We start from the raw sequence: 24,695 nt of genomic DNA on the forward strand, positions 1-24,695 counted from the left end.
TAAAACATATAATATAAACTACATTACAGAAATCAAGATTGTACAAAATCTGATATATCATGACCAGCCTGATCACTTACACGTGAAAACGACAGAATACATTATGTAAATTAAATGTAGGTAATTATATAAAGGAAAAATCTACAAATATAAGTAGGAGCTAAAAGCGAACAAATATAATTAGGAGCTAAAAGCGTTAAGTAAGAAAATTAAAAAAAAACATTTTCAGGTAATTATCTGTTTATTAACTATTATAATATACTCACTTAAATGGTACCTTTTTTCATAGTTTTCCATATTTATATTTGTTTGTTCCCATATTTACTTACATACTGAAAGAACTTTTCCAAGAAAATAAAATAAAGTATAAAAATATATAAATGGAAAGTACATAGCAAGTTCATTTTTAAATAGCTTGCAGCAATTCTATAGCAAAGCTACTTAATATACGGCGACAGAAATATATGCTACTAATTACGGCGTAAATCTTTATAAAAATGCTCATTATATTCAGGAGCAATAACATTGCAGAATAATGCTTTCCGCTATAAATAAATATCTAAACTATACTACAATTTTTTAAATATATCTTTTCGCTCTAAATTATAACATTTAAATGTTTTATGAAAACGTAAAATTAAGATATAAATAAATAAAAATATAATTAAGTTATTTTTAAATTGTTTAAAGTAACTAAGTTATTTTTAAATTGTTTAATTAAGTACCGTATATTTAACGCACTTGTAACACAAAAAACTTTAATAACGAGCACTTTTAATGCAGAAAATACGATAGCAATTTACAGGTCAGAGTTATACGCCGGATATAAAAATAAGATTCAAAAATAAGGAAAATACAAGAATACAAAAACTAGATTTCTACATGTACCTAAATGCTCTTTAATTAAAAGAAATGACATACCTAATGAACTTAAAAATATCTGTTATCTGATAACATGAAAAGTTCGTCATTTTCGTCTTCAAGCACACCGTCGAAGTCTGTTGCATCTTCATCATCATTGCTACTCTAATTTTTCAATAAATAATCATCTTCCGTTCCACCTAGATTGTTAGATATATACATGACTTTGTTTTTACATGACTTTTGAATTAAGTCAGGTGTAACTTCATTCCATGCTTTTATTACCCACTATTCCTAGACTGGCATGACGACGCATTTGGTCTCCTTTTGTAAATGCTTTTTCACCTTTACACCCACATATTCAACTGACGTTTTAAACTTTTTTGAGAGGTTTATTGACACACATATCTAAATCCTGAACTAATGGCATTTAATTCGCCTGGAATAACTGCCATCTATGTATTACACTCTTTTAACAATTTCTTTGTATTATCCTTTAGATGGAAACTCCCATGCCCCAAACTAAAAGAATTCTCGGATTCTTTAAGGTATTACATCGCTTAACATTTCTGATCCACAGTTTCACACCATTTTAGCCCATCTATTTTTTCATGTGAACACGAACGAAAACACCATTTGGGAAATTACATTTCGGTATTGTCTTTCTTTTAAAAACAACCACGGGTTTTAATTTTGTACCGTCCGCTAAGCAGGAAAGCATTACACTATGATATGAGATTTTTCGTAACTTGTTTTTATTTTTCTTATGCGGACCTGTTTTTGTTTTCTTTTCACATCTACTTTTTTATTTGTTATCATATCAAGTATATAGAGTTTCATCCCTATTTCCAATATGTGAGGGTATTTTTTTTTCTTTCGTCGGTTAATAACGTACTTCTAGAAACTCATGAGTTTATTGCTCAAATCTTTCAGACGCCTTTGGGAAACATTTGTTTTTTTTTCTCATAGAACTAAATTATTCCATAAATCGACTACACTAATCCAAAATAGCTTTAAGAGTTTCATTTTCATTTGCGTTCTTTTTAATACACTTTAAAGTAAATAAAAGTACTCTGTTTCTAGTCAAAATTTATTTATTCTGATGGAAGAATTCATTTATTCATTTTCTAGGACCCAGTTTACAACACTCCCTTTCAGGACTGGACATTTCTCTATTCTTTTATGCAAAGTACATTTATTCTTTGGCATATTAATTTTTGTAATCTTATTTTTCTTCCACTCCACGTATGGAGCTTTCGTCAACACCAAACGTCTTTGCTGCAACACGATTTTAATTTTCTTTCGCAAACTGAATGACTTTGCATTTGAAACCAGCATTGTGCTTGTTTTGTTTGATAGGAACCATATTTAATACTAAAAAGAACACTTTGATCAACTGTATTTCAATTAAAACAAATGTGCCATATTAATGCCTTCTATGTTCCTTTCAAAATCACGGTTTGAAATGACTACAGAAAGAGAAAACAAATGACTCCTAATTCCAAGAATTATTCGATAGGAAATGCATTCTTACTCCAAATGATGTCCCCCTTTTACTCGAAACCATAGAATAACATAATTATTCTCTCAAGAATTTCCTCCACACATATATTGTTCCATTTATCACTTTTCAATATGGTATACCAGTGTTCGAAGTCCGGGATAAATCATCGAATGAATGACCTTAAAAGATAAGAGCATTGCACATATATTTTTTAATTTCTAAAGAAAAGAGTGAAAAGAGAAGATACCTAAAAATTAAAAAACTGTAATTTGAAATTGGCAATACGTGTTACACATTGGTGCGCGGTATACGTCAAAATATACGATAAATGCAATCTTAATTCAGAAAACCAATTAATGATTATATGCTGCCTTGAATTAATAATACGTCTCAGGGTTAGCAAAGATAAATTCCTTGGTAGCGCGGCAGAGTGTAATAATAAAAATCTGATGAAAGATTACATGTTTCTAAATCCAGTATTTTACCCAAGAAACTAAGGAATATTTTATCCGTTTAAACAAAAGCCTTGTGTGCTGGATACTTTCGTAGTTTCTAAAATTAATATCAAGCAAATATTGAGTTTTGCTTGTAAAATTTTATTACATTGCTGTTATGATAGAAATGGAATTTCAGTCATCTTATTAACGTTAAAGTAATATTTTATATCTCGAAATTGCGTAACAGAACCCTTATGATACAATACTAATACTTACTTGAAGATGATATACTAACATTGCTCACAGTTGAAAAAAAGTAAGCACATAGAAATTATAGATACTCTGATTATTCAATGAAGAGTTAGAGCCTAGGTTGAATTAGATATTTCAAAGGATTTTTGAAGTGAAAATGTGGCTATGTGATTATTCAATGAAGAGTTAGACTTTAGGATGAATTAGATATTTCAAAGAATTTTGGATACCGGCCCAATGTGCAGAACCACTACCCCACTCGGCGACTAGGGTTTTAGGGAACCTAGTCGCCAAATCCTGGGTGCGGAGAATCATCATGCACAACCATTTTAATTCGGGCGCCAATTGTAGAGTCATTTGGTTAATTGGAAGCAGAAAGATGAAAAATAGCAACCGCCCTCGCCGGGAACCACGGACCTCTGGAATACCAACCCAGTGTACAGAACTACTACACCACGAAGGCACGCTAGGAAAGTGGGAGAAATACCTTATACTATGATGATGCAATTCATTAATATCCATAAATGATTTGAAATGTACGTGATGTACAAAAATTCTGTGAGATATAAAAATTTACAGAAGAAAGAACTAGTAATAGGAACATGAGGTTTAAAAATCTTGGAGCAAGATTTTAAGAAAGATTATGTTTAGTTATTGATCCTTTGTTTTCACCAAACTCATTGCTAGGAAATACGTTCATTTAAATATAATAAAAATTTTTAACTTTTCTGAAACTTCTTATTCACATTTAAGTATTCTCCGGCAAAAAGATGAGGCATTTTAAAACAGACGTGCGTCCCGCTGAAAATCTTGTCACAGAAAACCGACTGAAGAACATTAAAAAAGAATGATAAATATTTCCCTAATCGAAACTTTACATCAGGTGGCTTTGTGAAAACCAGACTCAATTTTCAATCTTGTTAATGGAAGAATCTTGAATGACTCGAAAATTCTTTTCCACTGTGATTTTGGCGCTATGCTGTATAATAATAATAATAAAAAATACTTCCATTTCCCCCATCAACAAAGATCAGAATTTGGATAAGTAGTTTTCTTTTCTGTTCCTTACGACGCTGCCAACATGCGACGTCGCGAATACCGCATACTAAACGAGGGAAAAAGATGTCTGCCTCCCGTCAGATGGATTCTCACAAAAGCGTCTATCTGACGAAGAGGGAATGTTGAGAGCATCTGGGAGACGGGAAAAATATATATTCCGAGATTTCTTTGCACAGCTGTCCAAACAAAACACCTTCCGTCTCAGATATCTTTAGGCATATGTCGTTGACAGTCGACGAAAGTTAGAAGAGATGGTCTCAATCAACAGACAGTGTTTCGTTACCGGATTAACCAACCTGTCTTCTTCGTTATGAGAACAGAACAATCCCTTTCGTTCGGGGAGGGGAGAGGGGAAGGAGGAGGGGCAGAAACATTGATACTACCACCAAAGATAAGATATCGCAGAGAATAGATTAGCTGCGCTTAGTTTGGTAAAGTTTCTTTTAGTTAGTTTGGAGAAGTTTCCTTAGTTAGTATAGCAAAATCTTCAGATTCAGGAGGGATAGTGTTTGTAAGCTTTGTATATCTCAGGAGTATGGAATTAATGAATTTCTTTGAAATAGTATTTTAGTAGATTGAAAAGTCTTTCTCCCTAAAGTGTCATATTTGAAAAATTGTAGAATATTTGTCATTCGTCTTTCACATACATGATATTTTGCTCCTCTAATGCGAGAACCTAGGTAATTCGGGAAATTATAAATTTTTGTTACTATTGCTGTGATTCTAACGTTATATTAAACATATTTACAGTACAGTTAAAATAATTTTACTGTTGTAGGGAAAATAATAAATAAGGCGTTTCTTTTAGTACTCAATAGTCATTCCTGGTTTTTAGATATGTTTTATGTTTGTAATGAAATGCGATTTTTATGTAGATAAAAATTATTTTGATGATTTTTCAAACTACAAACTATTTGATTTATCACATTACGTATTCACATGTGTGCAAAAAAATAACAACAATTGAATGTTATTTTATTTATTGATTTATTTTCTTATTGCTAAAATATTTGTAGCAAATGCAGATAATTTTGATTTTTATAAACTAAATATCGCTTTTTCTATATTTTATAATTCATTAATAATATAATACAGGGAAAAATAACAATATATCAATATATGATGCTGTATGATAAAATAATATTCACATCTTCATTGAAACAGTGATAAAAGGAGGACAAAAAGAGTTTGATTTTAAAATATGTAAAAACAGTATTTAAAAATTGATTATTAACTCCTTGGAGGGTTAATAAAAATGATTAACTTCTAAGGTCACAGGGTTTTCTTTCAAAGACATTCGTAAATATCGGAATTTTCACCAATCGATAAATTCTCAAAAGTATATCCTTCATCAAAATGATAACTGAATTTATGTAAAGAGCTGTTTTACTTCGTTTTTAGTAATGTTATTTTACATAATTTGGGTAAAAAAAAAAATAGCTTCATAACACACACACACACACAAAAACAAAAAAAAACAAAAAAAAAAAAACAAAAAAAAAAAAAAAAACAAACAAAAAAAAAAAATTGATGACAAGATTTATTACTTTGATTCTTATACACAATATCGTTTGCATAAAAATGAAATTTAGTTAAATATTGTTTTTCTATAATAATAGCTAAATTTTATGGTAATGCACAGACTGGATCGCCTTTTTACATTGCTTTTTATACAATTTTATTCAAACGGTAATCTTTTAAAGTGATGTTACACTTTTAATATTTTTATTATACCATTTTGTGCTCGGACACGAAATAGAGAAGCAAACGGCTTTCGCAAATGAATTTTTTTTTATTAATTTAGTTTTAATTTTATTAAATCCTCTGTTTTTATCTGTTAACTTGAGGCTTTTAAAATGCAGCTTTTCCACTTTTTCTTAATATGAGGTGTTTACCATTGTTAAAGTTTATTATTGTAAAACTAGTGATATTTAAACCTCAGAAAAGCAGGCAACCGCAAGAAGGTAAGACGTTAAGTTCAGATGATCTTGGAAATTATCTTTCCTAATCAGTACTTCAAGGGAGATATCCAAGAATGTGGAGACAGGCTGAAAAAAAAAAAAAAAAATGAAGGAAACAACTATCCATTAAGGGTAAAAATTAAAAACTTCATTGTAACAGTAATGTTTTACATATTGTTTATTAGAAATAATGCTTATCATGCTAATTCAGAAGTCAAACAACAAAAATCAGCGTTATATTTACAAAATTTTCACAGGACTAGTTTCGATGATTTTACCGAACCACCATCTTCAGCTGCAAAACCGCAAATGAAACAGATAGGAAATAATGATTAGATAAGATAAGAAAGCCTGGACAAGAATAAGCAAGTGGCGCCATCTGTTGGTGAAACCAGAACTAAAACATAATTTCTTTAAAGGCCGAAGGCAAATTTGGATTGGAATTAGGATCGTTAACTAGAACAGAAAGATTTTTATGAATGTGAAATGCCTCTAGAAAATTCAGTTCTCCAATGGAAGATGTTTTTTGAATAATTTTGGCAGCAGAAAAACTGAAAGTGTGGTTTTCGGACCAACAATGTTGAGCAACAGAAGACTTCTGTGTTTCCTTTTTTCTAACATATGCCTCATGTTCCTTGACGCGAAATTTTAAGGCTCTCTTAGTTTGGCCAATGTAAATTAAACCACACTGGCAAGGAATCCTATAAATACCCCAGGAATTCATATCCGGAATGGGGTCCTTGAGTATGGAACTCGGAATTTTATTGATGGGAGAATAAACAACCCGAAAGTTAAATTTCTGCAAAATATGTGCAACTTTATAGCTAATTGATGGAAAGAAGGGAATGACAACAGAATTTTTATAATCTCCTAAAACAAGAGTGTGCCTTTTAGTGTGTTGAGATGTGACTTCTGAATTAGTATTTATTCGGCGTGTTATTGTGTCTTAATGCTTATCATGGTTTAATATTTTCCTTTATTGCACATCTTAAAAATATCTTATATTTTCAAACTGTCATTATTTTTATATAAATGCATAAAAGCCCCTTTAAGATACACTCAATTCTATAATAATTATGATAACTATAAATGAAAATTTGCAACCTTTTTCATTCTCCTTATCACGTGTCTTCGTAGTACATTTGCAAAGGATATCCGGCTAGCAGCGAAAGGTCCTTAGTTCGAGTCCCGGCGAAGGGAACGGAGATTTATCATTTTTCCTGCTTCTAAAAAATTCTAGGATTCTTCAAGAAGCACCCGAACTAAAAATACTTAACAATAATCCGTTACCACCAGAATTTGGCAACCCTTCATCCTCAGTCGCTCTTTAAATAGGTGAGAATGTAAGAATTTTCTTCGACCTCACCAAGTTTTCTTGGCGGTTAGTTTGCCTAGCTATCGGAAGGTATGGAATTTGAGTCTCGGCAAGGACACTGCGTTTTCTTCTCCTTTGCTGCTGTAAAACAGCATGCCTAATGGTCTCTTCAAAGTTATGTAATAAAGTTAGACTAACCAAGTGATAAATAAAAATATTGTCATGAAGTTAAGGTATATTCACCAGTGGCGGATAAAAAATTTAAATAAGAACTAATACGAAAACATTTAGACATCGAAATTTAAACCAAACAAAAGAAGGGATGCATTATCAATTATGCTAGCATAATTAAATAAAAACCTTATCAGTATAAATCAATTACATTAATGCAAAGCTTATCAATCTGGCATTAATAGTGATTAACCATTTGTTTTCAAACAGCAGCGTTTCCTAATACGGCTTCCTCAGAATTCAAATATTGCGCAATAAATCGTAGGGAAAACAGGGGCAGGTAGAGGTGAGCGAGACAACAAAATTTCGCGACTAGAAGTATAGCTACAGTTCCGTCGCACTAACTGGACAGTTGGACTCCAATATTGATGGAGAACGCCCAGGGAGGACGGATGCGAGGGTCTGTCGCGATCGCTTAAAGGTCGCAGTTTCGAGCCGTGGAGAATACAGTTTAGTTTTTCTTACTTAGAACGTTTTCCTGAACATAAATTCCCTCCTTCCCTACCATGTTCTTAATGGAAACGGGGAAGGAAGCTTAACAGTTAGCTAGCTTCAGCAGTACCTTAGTCACCTATGGCGTTACAGAAGTGCTGGCCCAAATTCTACCTGTAGCTATACTACCTTGTCGCCCAGCCGGCATAGTGGCTAGTGACTGTCATCCTGACTCTGAGTGTCCTACTGATGGGCCCGGGTTCGAATCTCGGAAAGCCGCGATGTTTGTAAGCGTATAGTGTTTACGTGGCAAATGGGCACTCAAAAAATGATCGACCTCTCGAGAAGGTAGAAGAAAAAGTGAGGGAGATTTAATAATAGACTTGCTCATCCTCTCATTTACTGCGAGACTTAAGGCTTCAGTTTATTATAAGCGTTTAGTTTTCAGGCGAATATGCAAAGCAATACTGAGTTTATGTATTCTAGAAAATATAGGCTAAAGAAAATGAATTTGAATTTCTAGTATTTAGCAATCTTAACCACTCGAAAACAGGCGAAGTCTTCAGTATAAAGAAGTAATAATGTACTTAGGCTGTACTAATATTGAATTTTGCTTAGTAATTATATAGTAATAATTACAACTATTATTATTTATCTAATACGCCCTCCGTCATTCGGCATTATACGGCAAGGGAGGAACGCCCTGTGTAGGATGTTTTAAGGAAATTAGGCTCGTATGCACGTTATTCTTATGGAAAACTTTAATTTGCCCATGTAGTCAATCAGTTTAACGGGATTCGAGCCTCGGCTGAACTACCAGTGTTGAGGGGCTTTTACTGTTTGGCAGCTGGTGGAACATCATTAGTAATGTGCGTTTTCGTGGTTTTCCCCAAGTGCCAATTACCCTTAGAAAGTCCTTCACGAAGGCTTCCTTTTCTTCATGCAGATAGCCCTCGAAGCTTTGCAGTAAATCGAACAATTCCAAAGCCGTCGTTAGTAAAAATCTTAGTTTACTTATTGCAGGGTGCCTTATTACTTGAATGCAGGATTTAACTGAAAATATTTGTCGAGTGATAATCCCATTTCTATTTCTCAGAGCTCCAATAAGCTATAGTTTAAATTTTCTTCCTTTAAAACCCCAATATTCTTTTCATTTGACTCGCAGAACCCTCTTCTTTAAGTCAGGGCAGCTTGTGAAACCTTTCCCGTTTTCCCTATAATATTAGAAACTGCATGCAACTTGAAAACTTTGGATTACTTACTAATTGCAGAAATTGTAATCTACGTATAAGTGTCATTTTCAAAGTTAAGTGCATAAACTAATTTTAAATTCAAGTTTATATTCTTTGTTAATGTAATTTGAAGCAAATGCTGGTAGAAACAATAGCATTTCCTGATTAGGAAACGCAGAAAGCGTTTTGGTTTCCTATCTATTTAAACAGAAGCGACAGATATTTATTTACATGTCTTTCAAACTACTAAGATAGCCATCAAAGCGTTATCCCTTGCCGATTATTACATCACTACATTCAATGCTCCACAACAAGGTCACTCTTTAGCTCCACGCCGGTGAAACTTAGTTGCAATAATGTCTCAAGAACGTAACATTCCACTGACAAATGGGTCTCTTCGAGTTCAGCTCACGAGGGAAATTATGGGGCAGTGCTGTCACGGAGGTAACAGTATCAGATCTGACATAATCAAGATTATTTGGCTGAATGTTGTTTACTACGTTGCTCGAGGCAGTGTTATTGGCTTTATTGCTTTTGATACATTGCACTTTAAATTAAATATATCTGTAGCTATTAGCTTAAATTTATACGAAGCTTTGGATGAACGACGGTCAGTATTTAGAATCATGGATGCTAATATCTGGCTGTAAATTTAATTTGTTATATAATTAATTTTCAAAATACGATATATACGAATATAGCGGTGAACTGTTAGAGAAAGCAGTCAGGTTTATGAGCGTAATTATGCACCGCTGATGATTATGGTTTGGTCAAAATTCGATAGTTCTAAGTTAGCTGAAATGCACCATAAGTATCATGAGAGCACATACTTTGTTGAAATATTTTTAATGTGATATAAATACAGTTTTTCGTAGGCCAACGTATATTCTTAATGAGTATTCTAACTCATATATATTTGTCAAGTTACACTGTTGACGGCTTGCTAGAACAAGCTTGGCCTTGCTACCCTGATCGGTTAGAGCTCCAGGCGGCTGTATCTTTGCCTCGAATTCAAATCTTAGAAAAGGCAGAGATGTTTTAAGTATATAGTATCTGTGCGGCATAGGGGTACTCAAAATACAACACTCAATGCAATATACAATGAACAAAATGTCCTCTCGTATGGTAGGCGAAGAGGGTTGACAGGTGCTCTCCATCAGATTTGGTGCAGCTAAGATTATAGGACTACACCTGCATGTCCAGTGGTGAATTCTTGGTACTCCGTCCCCCTTATACTTGTACTTGTACGATATGACAATCATGTCGGCGAGTAATCAAGTTTTCAAAAACTTGATTTCGAAGTAAATGCCAAACAACGTAGCTTAACCTATGTACTAAAACTTGCAGTTCAATTAAAATTTAAATATAAAATTTCTTCATGTAGAAAATTGATAATTTACAATAAATTATTCGTCTGAAATTTACGCAACTAATATTTCCATAGTTTGAGCATTTTATACATATTTGATTTTAAACAATTAAGAATTAAAGAAATATGAACTTAACGTATATGTAGCAGGCAAGGATATTATCCTTGCTTCCTACTCATATAGTTAATTATTAGATGAATGAAATAAAGGTAATATCCCTATTCATTAACTGATGAGTAGAAGTAATCGTTACTCACATTAAAAATTCTAATAACTCGTTTTGGTGTTTCATTAATTTAATCTTTATCTCCTAAAAAGTATTGAATTTTAATAATATTACGACATAATAAAGCAATTTTAATAGGCCTGAAATTTTTCGAAACGTGATACTATATTATATGACTATATTATGGAAAAAATTACTAAATGTAGTTTCTATTTTTCTGATTTTCAAAGGTTAAATAAAATAATTTAAACCGCAGTTTTGGATTAAAGAATATTAAATGCGATATTCTGGTCAAGATAATTCTATAACGTATGATTTTCATAAAAACTGCCACAATTATTTTCATTTCTCAAACTTATTGCTCATTGACCAGCATAAGCTTCCAACATTCATGCTACAGTGTCCCATCGCATGTTGAGTTTTTGTAATTTGTTATTTAGTTCAGAAATGAGAAAAAGAGAAAAAGACACATACTTTCCCGGGTATATGCTATTTATTATCTTCGGATCGATGTCGACCTCCTTCCAATGAGGTATTTTAATCGAAGCGCGAAAGCTGTTCCTAAAATTACCTTCTCTTAATTTACCAGATTGAGGGACACGGAACAACCATTACTCTCTAATCAAGAAGGATGGAGACCTTTCAGCGCGAGTTGAGCGAAAACAGTTCTGAAAGCCACTCAATAATGTTCCGGGAGATGTGATCAGTTTAAATTTTTAATGATGCACGGGATACCTCTGGATTACAAACACTTCTTTTCTTTGAAAGCTTTGCTCTAGCGAAGCCTGCCATGTCACTGAAACATGGGAAGTTCCCAAAGTGATTAATAAATAATGATTTGGATTTTGAGAAAAAAGTGTCATTTGAGTAGTGCTTAATTATGTTGTTTACATTTACGGATTACTTTCTTAATTATAATGGAAAACAAACTGTGCCAATGCTAGAGTTGGGAAGCAGAAATGTTGAAATAAACGCTCTAAGGATATAGAATTTTATTCTTGTTTAGATGATAAATACTATCCATTAAACTATCGAAGAACCCATTTATTTGAAAGGATTCAAGAGGTCCCATTTCCGATAGTAGGTGTTTTAGTATAACCAATGGCTCTCATGTAAATACTTTTTTCATACAATCATTTGTTTTTCATATAACCACAAACATAGTGCTAGATAATTTCTGTATATGTTATTTTTAAAACAGTACACACAGAAAATATTTTATATGGACATTGAATAGTTTTTAATTTTCGAAATTTCGTTTAAATCGCACAAAAAATATGCTTCTAAAATTACAGAAAAAAATTGTAAATTATTATTTATATTAAATTTACCACTTTTATGTTATTAAAAGTATGCATCGTAAATGAAATTAGTAAATTCGTGATTAAAACTAACATAATTGCATGAGTACATTCCTAAAATATGAAGCTAAAGGAACAATCATGACCATGAGTCACAAGTTTCTACATTCTGGAGTCCACTTCAGGAACACAGACAACATCAGAATTAGTCAAAATTTCCTCATAAAAAAGATAAAATGTAGTTTTCTACCGAAAACTTTCGTCGTTTTCGGAAATGTCGATGCTTTTGTTTATGATGATTACTTACGCTTGGAAAAGTCTTTTAAAAGTAGCAAATTTTAATTGATACAATAGAGCTCTCAAGTTCTTTTTCAGCTAGACACACTTAAATCAATTACATTGCAGCCGGAATTTAAACCATTAACCACCCAGTTGCTATCTCACGTACTGCCAGTTACATCACAAGAGTATGTATAGGGAAGTGATAATTCCTTATATTTTTGCCCACTTGGCCTCCGCTGTATAACCATTAGGTTCTTCGAAGTAGAATTCGGGAGAAATAATTTAGAACTTCGCTGGGAATCAAACCACGAATCTTTCGATTCTCACTTTACGTGCTACTGGTTACACAACAAGAACACACACAAAAAAGGAGATGATTCATTTTAATATAATACACGAATGAACTTAGATACAATCATCATATCTTCAACCAAGGCTTTACAATATCTTTGCATGCATTACACTAGTATCATATTCCTTCATTGCGAATTATACATATGACACCCTAAAGCATGCGAAACGAGAAATATGCGGATTGAAAAATTCAACTCTTATGCCAGTTCTTTAATGTAGGTTTTATCAATTTATTTCTTAGCTACAAATGCAACTGCAACTAACACACTCGGATAACATGCGGTATTTCAAGTCTCCAGACATCTAACCTGTATGAGAAAATTACTTACATAATTATACTTTCTATATATACCACATAATAATACCTACCAGAATAATATAAATCAATTCATTGGGCAGTATGTTTCTACAGCCCTTTGTTGTGAACGTCAAACGATTAATCTCTCATCCGAAACAAATGGTATTCATTTGTACAACACATTTGCGCCAACGTGCAGAGATCCATTTTTCTATTGCCGATATCAGAAATGGCGCAACGTTTGAAAACGAGCAATCATCAGCATCATATTTGTGAGATATTAACCTCTGAAATCCAGTGTCTTCAATGAGTATACTATGGATGCAGTAAAAGTATTATCTGCCCCCTATCATTGTTCCCTTTCGTATTCCCTGGACCCAGTCTGTATTCCTCTGGATAGTACCCCACGATATCAGTCATGTATGGTTCGTGGTTCGCCTCTATTTCTTTCCAAACTATAAGATTGTACACGCACAAGATACTTTGTACATTTGTTTTATAAAAGAATGGAGTTTAACTTATATAAAATAAAGACCGAAATTCGAAGGTTGAACAGATTTTTTTTTTCTTTTGCAACGAAATTAAAGGTATTACCAACACGAGAAATTCGAGAATATTGTAACTAATTTTGTTTCCAACATCTAGTTAAGATTTCATTGGGAATGGCCGAACCTGTCATCTGATTACACCAGGATGTTGCACAGGATTCATTATACACTGACTACCAATAAGTATTTGGACACTTGTGATAGAAAAGAAAAACTAACTTTATTCAAAATCAATAGTTGGTAGAGACTCCACGAGAGGTAATTACAGCGTGGACCCTCTGGGGCATACTTTCCACAAGTCTTTGTATGACAGCTAGTGGTATTTTATCCCCCTCGGCTTGGAGAAGACATAGAAGTTCCTTCACTGATTTTGCACGGGTAGTACACCCCTGAATTCGGCGATGCAACGCATCCCAGAGGTTCTCGATAGGGTTCAGGTCTTGGCAGGCCAGTCCATTCGATGAACTCCATTGGCATCATACCAAGCCTTGGTTAATGTCAAAACATTACAGCTGGCATTGTCGTCCTGAAAGTAACAGGGGTCCAACCCGTAAAACTGCCACAATGTATGAAGCCCATTGGCCATCCAAAATAGTGCAGTAGGCATCGGAGTTGAGCTTACCATGAATGGGGACCAAGGGTCCAGCCAGGAGAAAGACCCCCAGACCATAATTCCACCTCCTCCGAACTTGACTATTGGTACAATGCATTCTGGCAGGAGACGTTCTCCAGGTAGACGCCAGACCCAGACCCTGCCATCCGACCGGTAAAGGGTGAACCTTGATTCGTCACTCCAAAAAACCCGTTTCCACTGATCTACGGTCCAATTTCGATGTGCTTTGCACCACATTAACCGAGCAGCGTGGTTGGACTTTGTGATCAAAGGCTTATGGGCAGCAGTACGACCATGAAATCCAAGCAGATGTGCTTCCTTATGGATGGTATTCATTAAAACAATACTTCCGGATGCCTGTTGAAACTTCTCGTGGATGAGGGCCATCGGTTGGGTGCGGTTCTTCCGAATTTCTCTGGACAGCACTCGTTGGTCTCTATCTCCCAGTTTCGTTGGTCTGCCGACTCGGGGCACATTCCGACAATCACCACTCACCTTCCACTTCTTAATCACATTGGCCACTGTCGATTTTGGGTACTTCAGGTAGCTAGATATGTCCCTTAAGGATCGGCCACATTTGTGATACTCGATAATTATACCTTTCTCTAAATCAGAGAGCTCCGAACTGCGAGGCATCTTGCATGCGACTAAAGCCGATGCTGTTTCCTACATGATATATACCGGCGGAGTCCGTGACGTACCTTAGGACCGCAGATATCGTCATTTGCATAGGTGTCCAAATACTTATTGGTAGTCAGTGTAGAGGAGGCAACCGAATTACGCTGGTGACAAAGGGGAAGCTCTTACTTTAAAGTCAAATTTTACTTTAAAGTCAAAGCTCTTACTTTAAAGTCAAAGCTCTTACTTTAAAGTCAAAGTTTCGGCTCGACATTATTTAAAGTAACTCTACAGCAAAAGACACTATACACTTACGGACGTCTATATTTCCTCCCGAATTTGAACTCGGGTTCAAGATTATGGCAGCAGCATTGCCTTCTACCATGCCAACATGGTAACTAGTTAACTGATGAAAACCAAAGCCACTAACCTCATCTATGAACGAAAAGAAAACTGAAAGCAACTGAAATCAAATTCCTGAACAGCTGATGGTGACGAGGGGCTAGCAGTTTGAGCATTAACTAGAATCGAAAGAATTTTATGCATGTTGAATGTCTCCAGGAAGTCTTATTCGTGAACGGAAAACATTTTTTGGATAACGCTGGCTGAAGACAAACGAAAGATGTAACCACAATGATGAGCTAACATCGCCCATCATTCCTAGTCAAAAATTCACATTTTCCATTTCTGGTTTAAGATCGCAAATCCAATACCTCTTTATCGTCAGCTTTCCAAAATACTGTTTATTGGATGCTTTTCATTCACATTTCGATCAACAGATGGCGTGAATGGTTTCTTTATATAACATTTGGCTAAAAATGTCTCGAATTTCTTTATTTTGTTCTTACATAGGCACATACATTTTTTTCATTAATTTCTTTCTTGGAAACGAAAAAAACGGTTCTATATAACCTTCGAAAATTTACTTACATTACGCTGATTGTTTTTGGTTCTTTTTGTGATAAAAACTAAAAGGTTTTTACAATTTAAAAGATTAGAATCATCCATCTCTGATAAAGATAGAATATCCATGTTGACAGTATATCAAAGCTTAAACTATTTAAGATCAATCCTTTTCACCAAATGCGAGACATATTCAAGAAGTAAGACTTAAAGTTATATAAACGAAGTGCTTATAAAGTGTTCTTACCAATGACGTTTAAATGTTTCTAGATAACGTTTAAGGATCTTTGTTAGCAATGTTATTAAACGCGGTAAGGAAACACTTCGAAACCCATGAACAGAATGTTTATGCAGATTGAACAGGCTAGTTTTCTGAAGGCAGTTCCTCTTTCAACAGTTTCGAAACGGCTCTGAATAAACTGCCGATAAAAGCTCAGACACCTCAAATTGCGTAACCATCCGAAGCGTTTCTACTAAAGAAAAGAACTAAATACGTAATAGAATGTGAATAACCGAGCATTGTTAGAAAAAAGATCTTTCTTTTTGTTTGGCCATTCAGTTGCTTAATTAAGGTGAATTGTTACAGCAAGCTTGTGTAAATACCGAACACAGCATTAAGGAAGAAAATCTCTCTTTCAAAAGAAGAAGGAAAAAGAAAAAGAATTTTGTTTATTCGCTCGTGACTGGGGAAAGGGACGTTTTAGCCGTGTTAGCCAAGGACATCTGATGCACGTTTAATTAACTTCATTTTCTGTAATATTATTACGGTAGGATTTTAGTCTATTAATTCTACTTTTTATTGAATTCGAATAGAATTTCTTAATTTTCATCACTTGCTATTTTTGTTGAATAGACAAAGTTTTACGCAAATGGATGGACCGTTGATCTGTCGGCACGGAAGCTGCAGAGTCGGCTATCTTAACCTTGGGTTTCGCGTTTGAATCCCTGAGAAGACATGAATAATTGTAAGTGTTTAGAGATTTTTCAGCAGGAAGGCACTTAAAATACTATTGAGTCGAAATTCTTTTCGAGAGGATGTGATAGGGAAAGAATGCAGGAAACCCTTGGATTCGTTTTTCGGGATGTTCTTCGTCAAAATTTGGATGGAGCTCAGCAAGTAGAACTATCACCTACCGTCTACCAATGTCCAAATACTTGGTCAGCGTTCCATGTTAACAACCTCTTGTTCAAGATGAATTCAAGGACTTAAATCTTCTTAGATTAGGAGTATAAGAAATAATATCAACAATTATTAGGTTTTTCACAGCAGGAAACACAAAAAATTAACTGACATCTCACTCGGTTTCGAATCGTGGATCTTTTCAAACATCAAATGAACATGCTGACCAATTAAATCAGGGAGGTACAAATGGAGGAATGCAATAATTCCTTACACTTTCCCCCATTTAAGGAAAGGGACACCTTTGTGTCCACGGGTATAACCACGGAAACGCCCATGCAACCAGCCCGTTCGCCGGGATTCGAAGCCTGGACACTTTTCAGCTACTTTACCGCTCTGCCGGTGGTGAGCTTCCCTTCGCCAGAATTCGGGCCACAGATTTTCCATTTAGGGAAAGAAATTTTTAAACCCTTTTTCCTTCCATTCTCCGTATAATGCTTACATGGGTCCTTAGTATGAACGGCTGCCCTTATTTTGAAACATTATTTTTAAATCTATAGATCTCAACAGACAGATAAGAATTTCGGCCTTCGTAACTAGCAAAATTAATATCTTTTTGAACATTTCAACAATGCTTAATATAATTGAAGTAGGTTATACTTACAGTTAAAGAAGCCTTTTGATAAGAAGCTATATATTATAATTTTGGTCTTGTTTATTTAATTACGGAAAAGTATTCTTGGGCTATCTGCTTAAGGGAAGGGATACCTACGTGAGGACGTTCTAAGGAAAATTGGCTCATAGACACTTTACACATGGGGAAAACCAAAAAAACACCCAGCCTTTTTGCTGCAATTCTTAACCCTACCGAACTACCAGTGTTCAACGATTTTACCGCTCTACCGTTGTTGGGCCCATATATTGTAAGTACTGATAAGGAAATATATATAAGAAGAAGCTTTAATTTCCGAAATTATGATTGCGTAACAATGCTCCGTAGATCTGCAACAGTCCACAAAGTTAACTCTAACACTTTGCATTGCAAAAACGGATATTATTCAAGAGATAGGGATGGAATTTTAAGGCATTAAAATATTTATGAAGCACAGACTACAATAATATATATTATTGTAATTCTGTGCTACAATCTTGTAATTATTAGTTTAATTTAATTAATTATTTTTTAAATATTTCATTACATTTTATTTAATTTTTTGTTCATTATTTATTATTTTACTTATTTACTTTTTTTAACTTTTCCTGATAATCTTTTATAGGGTTTCGTTACCTCTAATATTAGAAACTGAACCCTGTTCTTGAAGTACGAAAGATACGGAAAAGAATTAGTATAAAACTGACATATTTAGCTAAAATATATCTTGAAATCTATTGTAACTTAGTAAATATTTTATCTTCTGCATTATTGTAATTATTGTTTAAATTACAGAAGAGCGCATGAAGAAAATCTTTTTTCAGAACATATTTTATTCGAAACTACATAAGGCAATTTGACTCATTTTAAAAACTACAAGAAAGTAAACATATTCTGAGTTCTCGCCTGAGTAAAATAGCAGCGATGAAAATTTATTTTCTATTTAAGAACAGATGAAACTTCTCCATCCGTAAAATAGATATTTTCATTTACTTCATTAAATTTGAATATTTCTGAGTCTTTGTAATTAGTTTTCCCATAATGCTAACCAGCCTTTCTTTATTGTTAATCTATAAATTGACATTGTTCTATAAGGGAAGATTTTGTATTGAAGAATTCATTACTTATTTTCATAATTAGGAACATTCAATCAAAGAAAAGATTCGTATTTAAGGATCTTTTGAATAATACCAATTTATTTTAAGTAAAATTAATTGTCAAGTTCTTAAGTGCTTTTACATAAAACCTATGCAAACTATTTTTAACTATTCTTCCACGAACGAAATATGCACTCGAAGCACAGCAAGTGTAGTCCATATTTAACTTGTAAAGTTTTAAGCAATTCCTTTATTTTGAACATTACTTTGCCTTCGCCTTCGAACCACGGGCCTTTCGCATACCAGCCGAGCGTGCTGACCACTACACTACGAAGGCATGCTAAGAAGGTGCGAGAAATAAATTTTAGAGCCAATTTTCAGGATAGTTTGAAACAATAGTTTTTAAATTTCTTAATCCATTTATGTAATTTTAGAGCATAAAAGTAAAATTTTTTTTTGTTTTCTCTACGTTAGAAATAAAATACGTGTACAGTAACGGAAGTCAAAACATTTGCCACTGTTATTAGTTCTACATTCTCTACATTCAGTTCGATATACCTCTACATTCATCCACAAATCTCATTTACCTAAACACAATACCCTTATATGCCCGAAGGCCACAACGGAAACGAAATATCTTGTGATATTCATTTCAAACCGCCGAAGAATCTCTGTTCCCTTTTTCTGTTGCAGATTTTTCGAGATCAATTAATAAATTTTCCGTTAGAGAATCTCATTTGACTAGTAATATTGATTTTACAAAACTTTGATTTTTCTGTATAATTGAATAATTTGTGAGCTTATAGTTGAAGGCATATTATTTTTTTACGTAACTGATAATTAAATCTAAATTATTATGGTTGATATAATTTGTAATAATCCTGCAATGCTTATTTACGAGATTTGCAGATTTCTTAGTGAATGCAGGGTACAACGGTTCATATTTCAAACGAGATTTTTTAAGCTGTATTAAAGAATAGGTTGCAGTTCACAATACGTATGTGGATCTGGAGTAATTGAGGATAACGCTTGATGAAGGATCAAAATACATTTTATACGCCAGTAAGCACTACTTCACCAGACAGTTCCAAAGACACGTTTAGAGTGGTCGAGAAACTACGACAAACACGTTGAAAGAATCAGCAACACAGCCTTCAAGCTATAACGGTGAATACAACTTCACGGCAAAGTACTAAAATACAGCTCCCGACTCGGTCGATCGTTCTCAAGGTAATCTCTAAACTCAAGACACTACTACACACTGCTGCTACTTTCTCCCAGGACAAGTAAGGTTTATATTGTTTTCCCCTACCTTTAAGAATTTTCCCGAAAAAACCGCTAAGAAAGCGTTCTAGAATGTTCTCGCTCCGTCTACGGAATATCGCCTATTGTGTCGCCAAATGGGCGATTTCGTGCCAAATCTGGCAACCCTGTCTTTCTCTTTGCTGGGAAGCTTTCTCACCACAGCAAAGCATTTTGCAACAATATATTACGTACCTAAATTTATTACTCATTATAACTGTATCGTAAAATATTTCAGCATAGAATAGTGAAGAAAAGTTCTAAATAATAGCCACGGATGTAAATGCCTAATGAATTTTACAATTCTTTTTCTCCTCAAATTCCTTTTCTTTTTGTTCTGAATAAAAAGGCATTAAATTTTAATTTATACACTATTCAGCAAGTTAATAATACTGAACATAACATAACATTGAAAAACATGAAAATGCTATAAAAACGCCTCTTCCTATGTTAAATAGAAATAATATCTAGTAATAGTATTTTACAAAAATAAATCTTTACAGTTGAATAAAATTTTATTCTCAGAAGCGTTTCAATTTTAAAAACTCTGTCACCTGTTTCTGCACATAATTGTTCAACTACAGTGGTATAAAAAATGGAAATATGATATAAAAAGAAGAATATCAAATATGAAAAACAATTTGTTTTACTTTGACTGTAATTTAAATAAACTACAATTAAGTAAAGGTTTTTATATTATAAGCTTTTATTTAAAATGAATATGATAATTAATGTCCTGAAAGGAGAGAAATAAATTATCATACGTTTTAATGAGAATAATAGATTAAAAAATACGAAAGGTTTTAGATTTTAAATTACGTCCAATGGGGCGTTTTTTAGCCCAAAGGGGCTTTGTTCCAGAACTATTGGTTTCGTTCTGCATTTTTGCGTTGAATCAGTATAAACGCCCGTTTCACTTTTCATACAGTTGTTACCAAATGTTACAGTCCTGCATTATATTTGAAGAAATTAAATAATGAAAAATCTGCATAAATGTATGTCTATTTCTCGCATTGTGATAAAACAACTGTTCATGGAGCCATCGAAATTTGAATGACTTAATCCTCCTACGAATATGGGCATACGGAAGATCAAATTTGGAATTTGTTTTATTATCGATTTCATATTTTGTAAAACTTTAACGAATTTTTGATTAAGAAACTCAAGGATTTTCAAAGCGAGCAATGGCAACTCTCTACAAGGAAAAAAAACATTTTATCTCATCTTTTTATCTTTATTTATTATTTTATATCCTTTCTATATTTTTTTTTATCTTTTATCTTTTTATCTTTACGCGAAACTGTGTATCGGAAATTCTAAAGATATGCTCATTTTAAAATTATTTTGCGACATTGCTATTGAACTGAATTTTATAGTTTAAGTGCAAAGAACAGGATAGATTATAATGATACTTGATACAAGAATCCACCTATCACAGCGAAGCAAACACAAACTGTCATTCATTCTACGATTTGGCTGAGCTGCACTTTGAAGGTCTCTAATTATATATGGATGATTCGAAGCCTAATGAGAAGCAGCGACAGGGGTAAGAACGGGCATGATTTCAAGTTGCAAGGGAATAGAAATGGAGACATTTTATTAGATATTTTAATGCTAATATTATTATGTAATCTTATTAGATTGTGTCTTTTAAAAAACAGTATTGTGATAGTTATCTGTAGTTCATTTATGACTGACTACTTTACATTTATGTTCTTACAGAAATCATATCCTTCAGAAAATAAATTATTCGTATAATTTTCCCCTCAGTTTTCGGACGATGAAATTAGAGAAAAAGGGGGAAGAGGAAATATGTTTTTTAATTACAGAACTGTGTAATATTTTTGAAAACCCATCTTGATATTTTATCAACAGTGCGATATTGAAACTATTTAATATTCTCATACAAGATGTCTTCAAATATACTCACAAAGAGCAAACTAAAAGAAAAATTTATTCTCTGACATTAAAGAGTAAAACATTGAAAGGGTTTCTTATGGGCGTAACAGTACGAGAGCCTTGAAGAAGTGAAGAGGCCTTCCTTCGTTAATTGAGTTTTTGAAACCTTTATTCACTTTCATCTGCTCTCACTCAGAAATTCAGAGTTCGGAAGTATAATATGTTAATTTAAAAACTAATTAATCAAGGATAAAGCGCCACGAACACGGAGAAGCTATTAAACTTATTAGATTTCATAACGGAATTAATTAATTTCTGGATGAGAAACCGGCGAAAAAATTAAATTATAAGCACTGTGTTAAGTTATCAAAAGAAAAAGAAGAAGAAAATAGAAAATAATCTGGAATTTCCTTCCCTTTCTTCACTATCCCACAAATTATTTCTTTTCGTTCGAGTATGTTGCTGACGCAGGTATTTTTGAACTGGCAAGAATGAAAAGAAAAATAGAAAGGAAGTGAAAATTGGACAAAAAGAATTCAGAAATTCTCAGATGAGATCATTAAAGATTTTATATGAAGCATAGGAGATTTATTACTCGAAGGTCACAAAAATGTTATTTATCATAAAATGCCGAAATTTTAAGGTCGTAATTACGTGTCTGGTAACATCTGATCCTTTAATTTTTTAAAAACATTTCCTATTACTCAGTTAGGATGTTAGAATCAAAATTATTTTGCTTACTGAATTGATTCTATTTGAAATTTCAGAAATAAAATTAATGCAGTATCACTGTATCATTCGTGGAATACATGAAAATTATTTACATTTATAATTCGAGACGAAATGTAATTTTTGACATTTATTAAAATTTGAAATATTTTATTTCTTTAGTTAAATCAGTTCTAATATGTTTGCCACTAGGGGCTCTCAAATGCAATTTTAACTTCAAAAATCAAGTTTATAGGAATAGTTCTTATTTAATATTAAATTTAATCGCTAGTGCATTTATGCTTTATCTGAAACCAAGATTTGCGGATGTAATTGGCCTTGTAAATACCAAAAATAATTTTGGAAACAATTTTTAGGAATGCATTTCGTAAATTGGAAAAAGGTATCGAGAGATTAATATATATACGAGTTACATGAGCAATGGCCTTCGTAAATCTTAAACTTAAATAACTTAAATTTTATGCAAATCGAATTTGTAAATTTCTGAAGTGCAGCTTCGTTATGATTTGAGATATGGAAAAAGATAAATGTTGAAGTCATGCAGAAGGCATATGAAGCTTGCCATCGTGACAGATTAATATATTACTTTTTACCGTAGTTGACATATGCAACCACAAATAATTTGGCACAACAGTTACTGTTCTTAAAAAACACCACACAAATTTCAGACGTAATTTTGAGAACAGCAGACCACAACAACACAAGCAAAGCTTAAAAGCAAATATGGCGTATTTCAAAATGGACCCCTAATTAAAAAATCTGATGTGTACACACTATGACTTCCTTGTACAGAATATTTAATTATACGCATTTTTTCTTGCATTTCATTTAAACTTATTGGATTGAATTAAATCTATTTCGTCGATAGCGCATAAACTACAATAGAATAAATGCATTCTTTAAAATTCACTATATTTGTTTAACATATCTACACTCTGGCGCCAGATTCACTTAACAGCGTTCTATTTCGTTCATATTATAGCTCAGAATGCACAAAATTTATATCATTTGAAAAATTATCTAATCATTGCCACATGTTCTATTCAAATACCATTATTAAAAATTATTAAAAATTGCCACTAAATCTTATTTCCTCAAAGAAATTCCAGAAAGGATTAAGCATAATTTAATTCGCAATAACAAATGAAGGCGTTATCTTTGTTGTTGCGAAGCTTAGTCTCTATAGATTGGCAACAAATATACTATTCTGCTGTTTCAAATTAAAACAAGCATGTCCGCCATGTTATTTAAAAATTAGGCTTAACAGTACTTAAACAGATTTTATATTGTTGATAATTCTACAAATATTGCTTGCAGATTTCCTAAAGGCATAATAACCTTAACCTGAAGATAAGAACAACATAATTCATTCGTTTTTAAAGCAAAAAACGCACAATTTACAAACATATAAGAATAAAGAAACTGAGATCACTGAGCCGATTAACAGAGTATATATATACATATATATATATATACTTTTGGTGCGGCCGATTGCAACCAAAATACGAGGTGTACGTCTACATGTTACAACAGTCCTATATACAAAATTTCAACGTTCTAGGGTACTCGGTTTTGAGTTATGTGAGATATGTACGTACATACGTTCGTACAGACGCCACGAAAAATTCTCTTCAGAATTCATTTTAAAGTAGTTTTATAATTTTTTTGGAGGAAAAGAGACTTTTATTCTGTCCTTACATACAGATGTCAAGCAAAAACATCGTTAAGATGATGTTTTTTAGGTTTTTTAAAAAATCTTTTAGTGTTTTCAAATTTCGAATTTTGTTTTTGTAGTTTATATAATTTAGTAGTAATTATAGTAGGTTTCTTTGCGTAACATTTTACCGTTTTGGTATTGTATAATTGTTTATACTTGGTGTTACGTGTTTACTTTGGAATTGTAGTATCAAATGAACTTTAAAGCATTAGCGAATTTTAACTTTCCTCTTCTTTGCAAATATATAAAACATAAAATATAGAAATAGAAATACTAACGGTTGATTTAGTTCATCATTTTATATTTTTTAATCAATATGCAGTAATGCTCAAAATCAATCTGCAATAATGCGCTATAAGCTACAATAACTGATGGCGATATT

General features: G+C 33.0%; 1 protein-coding gene across 4 annotated transcripts in view; it reads right to left on the reverse strand.

Moving 5' to 3' along the window:
* Positions 1–24,695, reverse strand: part of LOC118182751 (maltase A2-like) — a 682,214-nt gene that overhangs the window by 25,104 nt on the left and 632,415 nt on the right. For 3 of the 4 annotated variants that reach the window (XM_085814803.1, XM_085814804.1, XM_085814805.1), the window contains one exon: positions 6,051–6,161. The exons of the other annotated variant lie outside the window; for it this stretch is intronic. In XM_085814803.1, the coding sequence (XP_085670929.1) occupies positions 6,051–6,161 (111 nt within the window). The remainder of the gene's footprint in view (positions 1–6,050; positions 6,162–24,695) is intronic. 4 annotated transcript variants of the gene reach the window in all.

The sequence above is a fragment of the Stegodyphus dumicola genome, chromosome 4, assembly GCF_044657685.1.
Source record: "Stegodyphus dumicola isolate Sdum_Otavi_A_Nest chromosome 4, ASM4465768v1".
NCBI lineage: Eukaryota > Metazoa > Arthropoda > Arachnida > Araneae > Eresidae > Stegodyphus > Stegodyphus dumicola.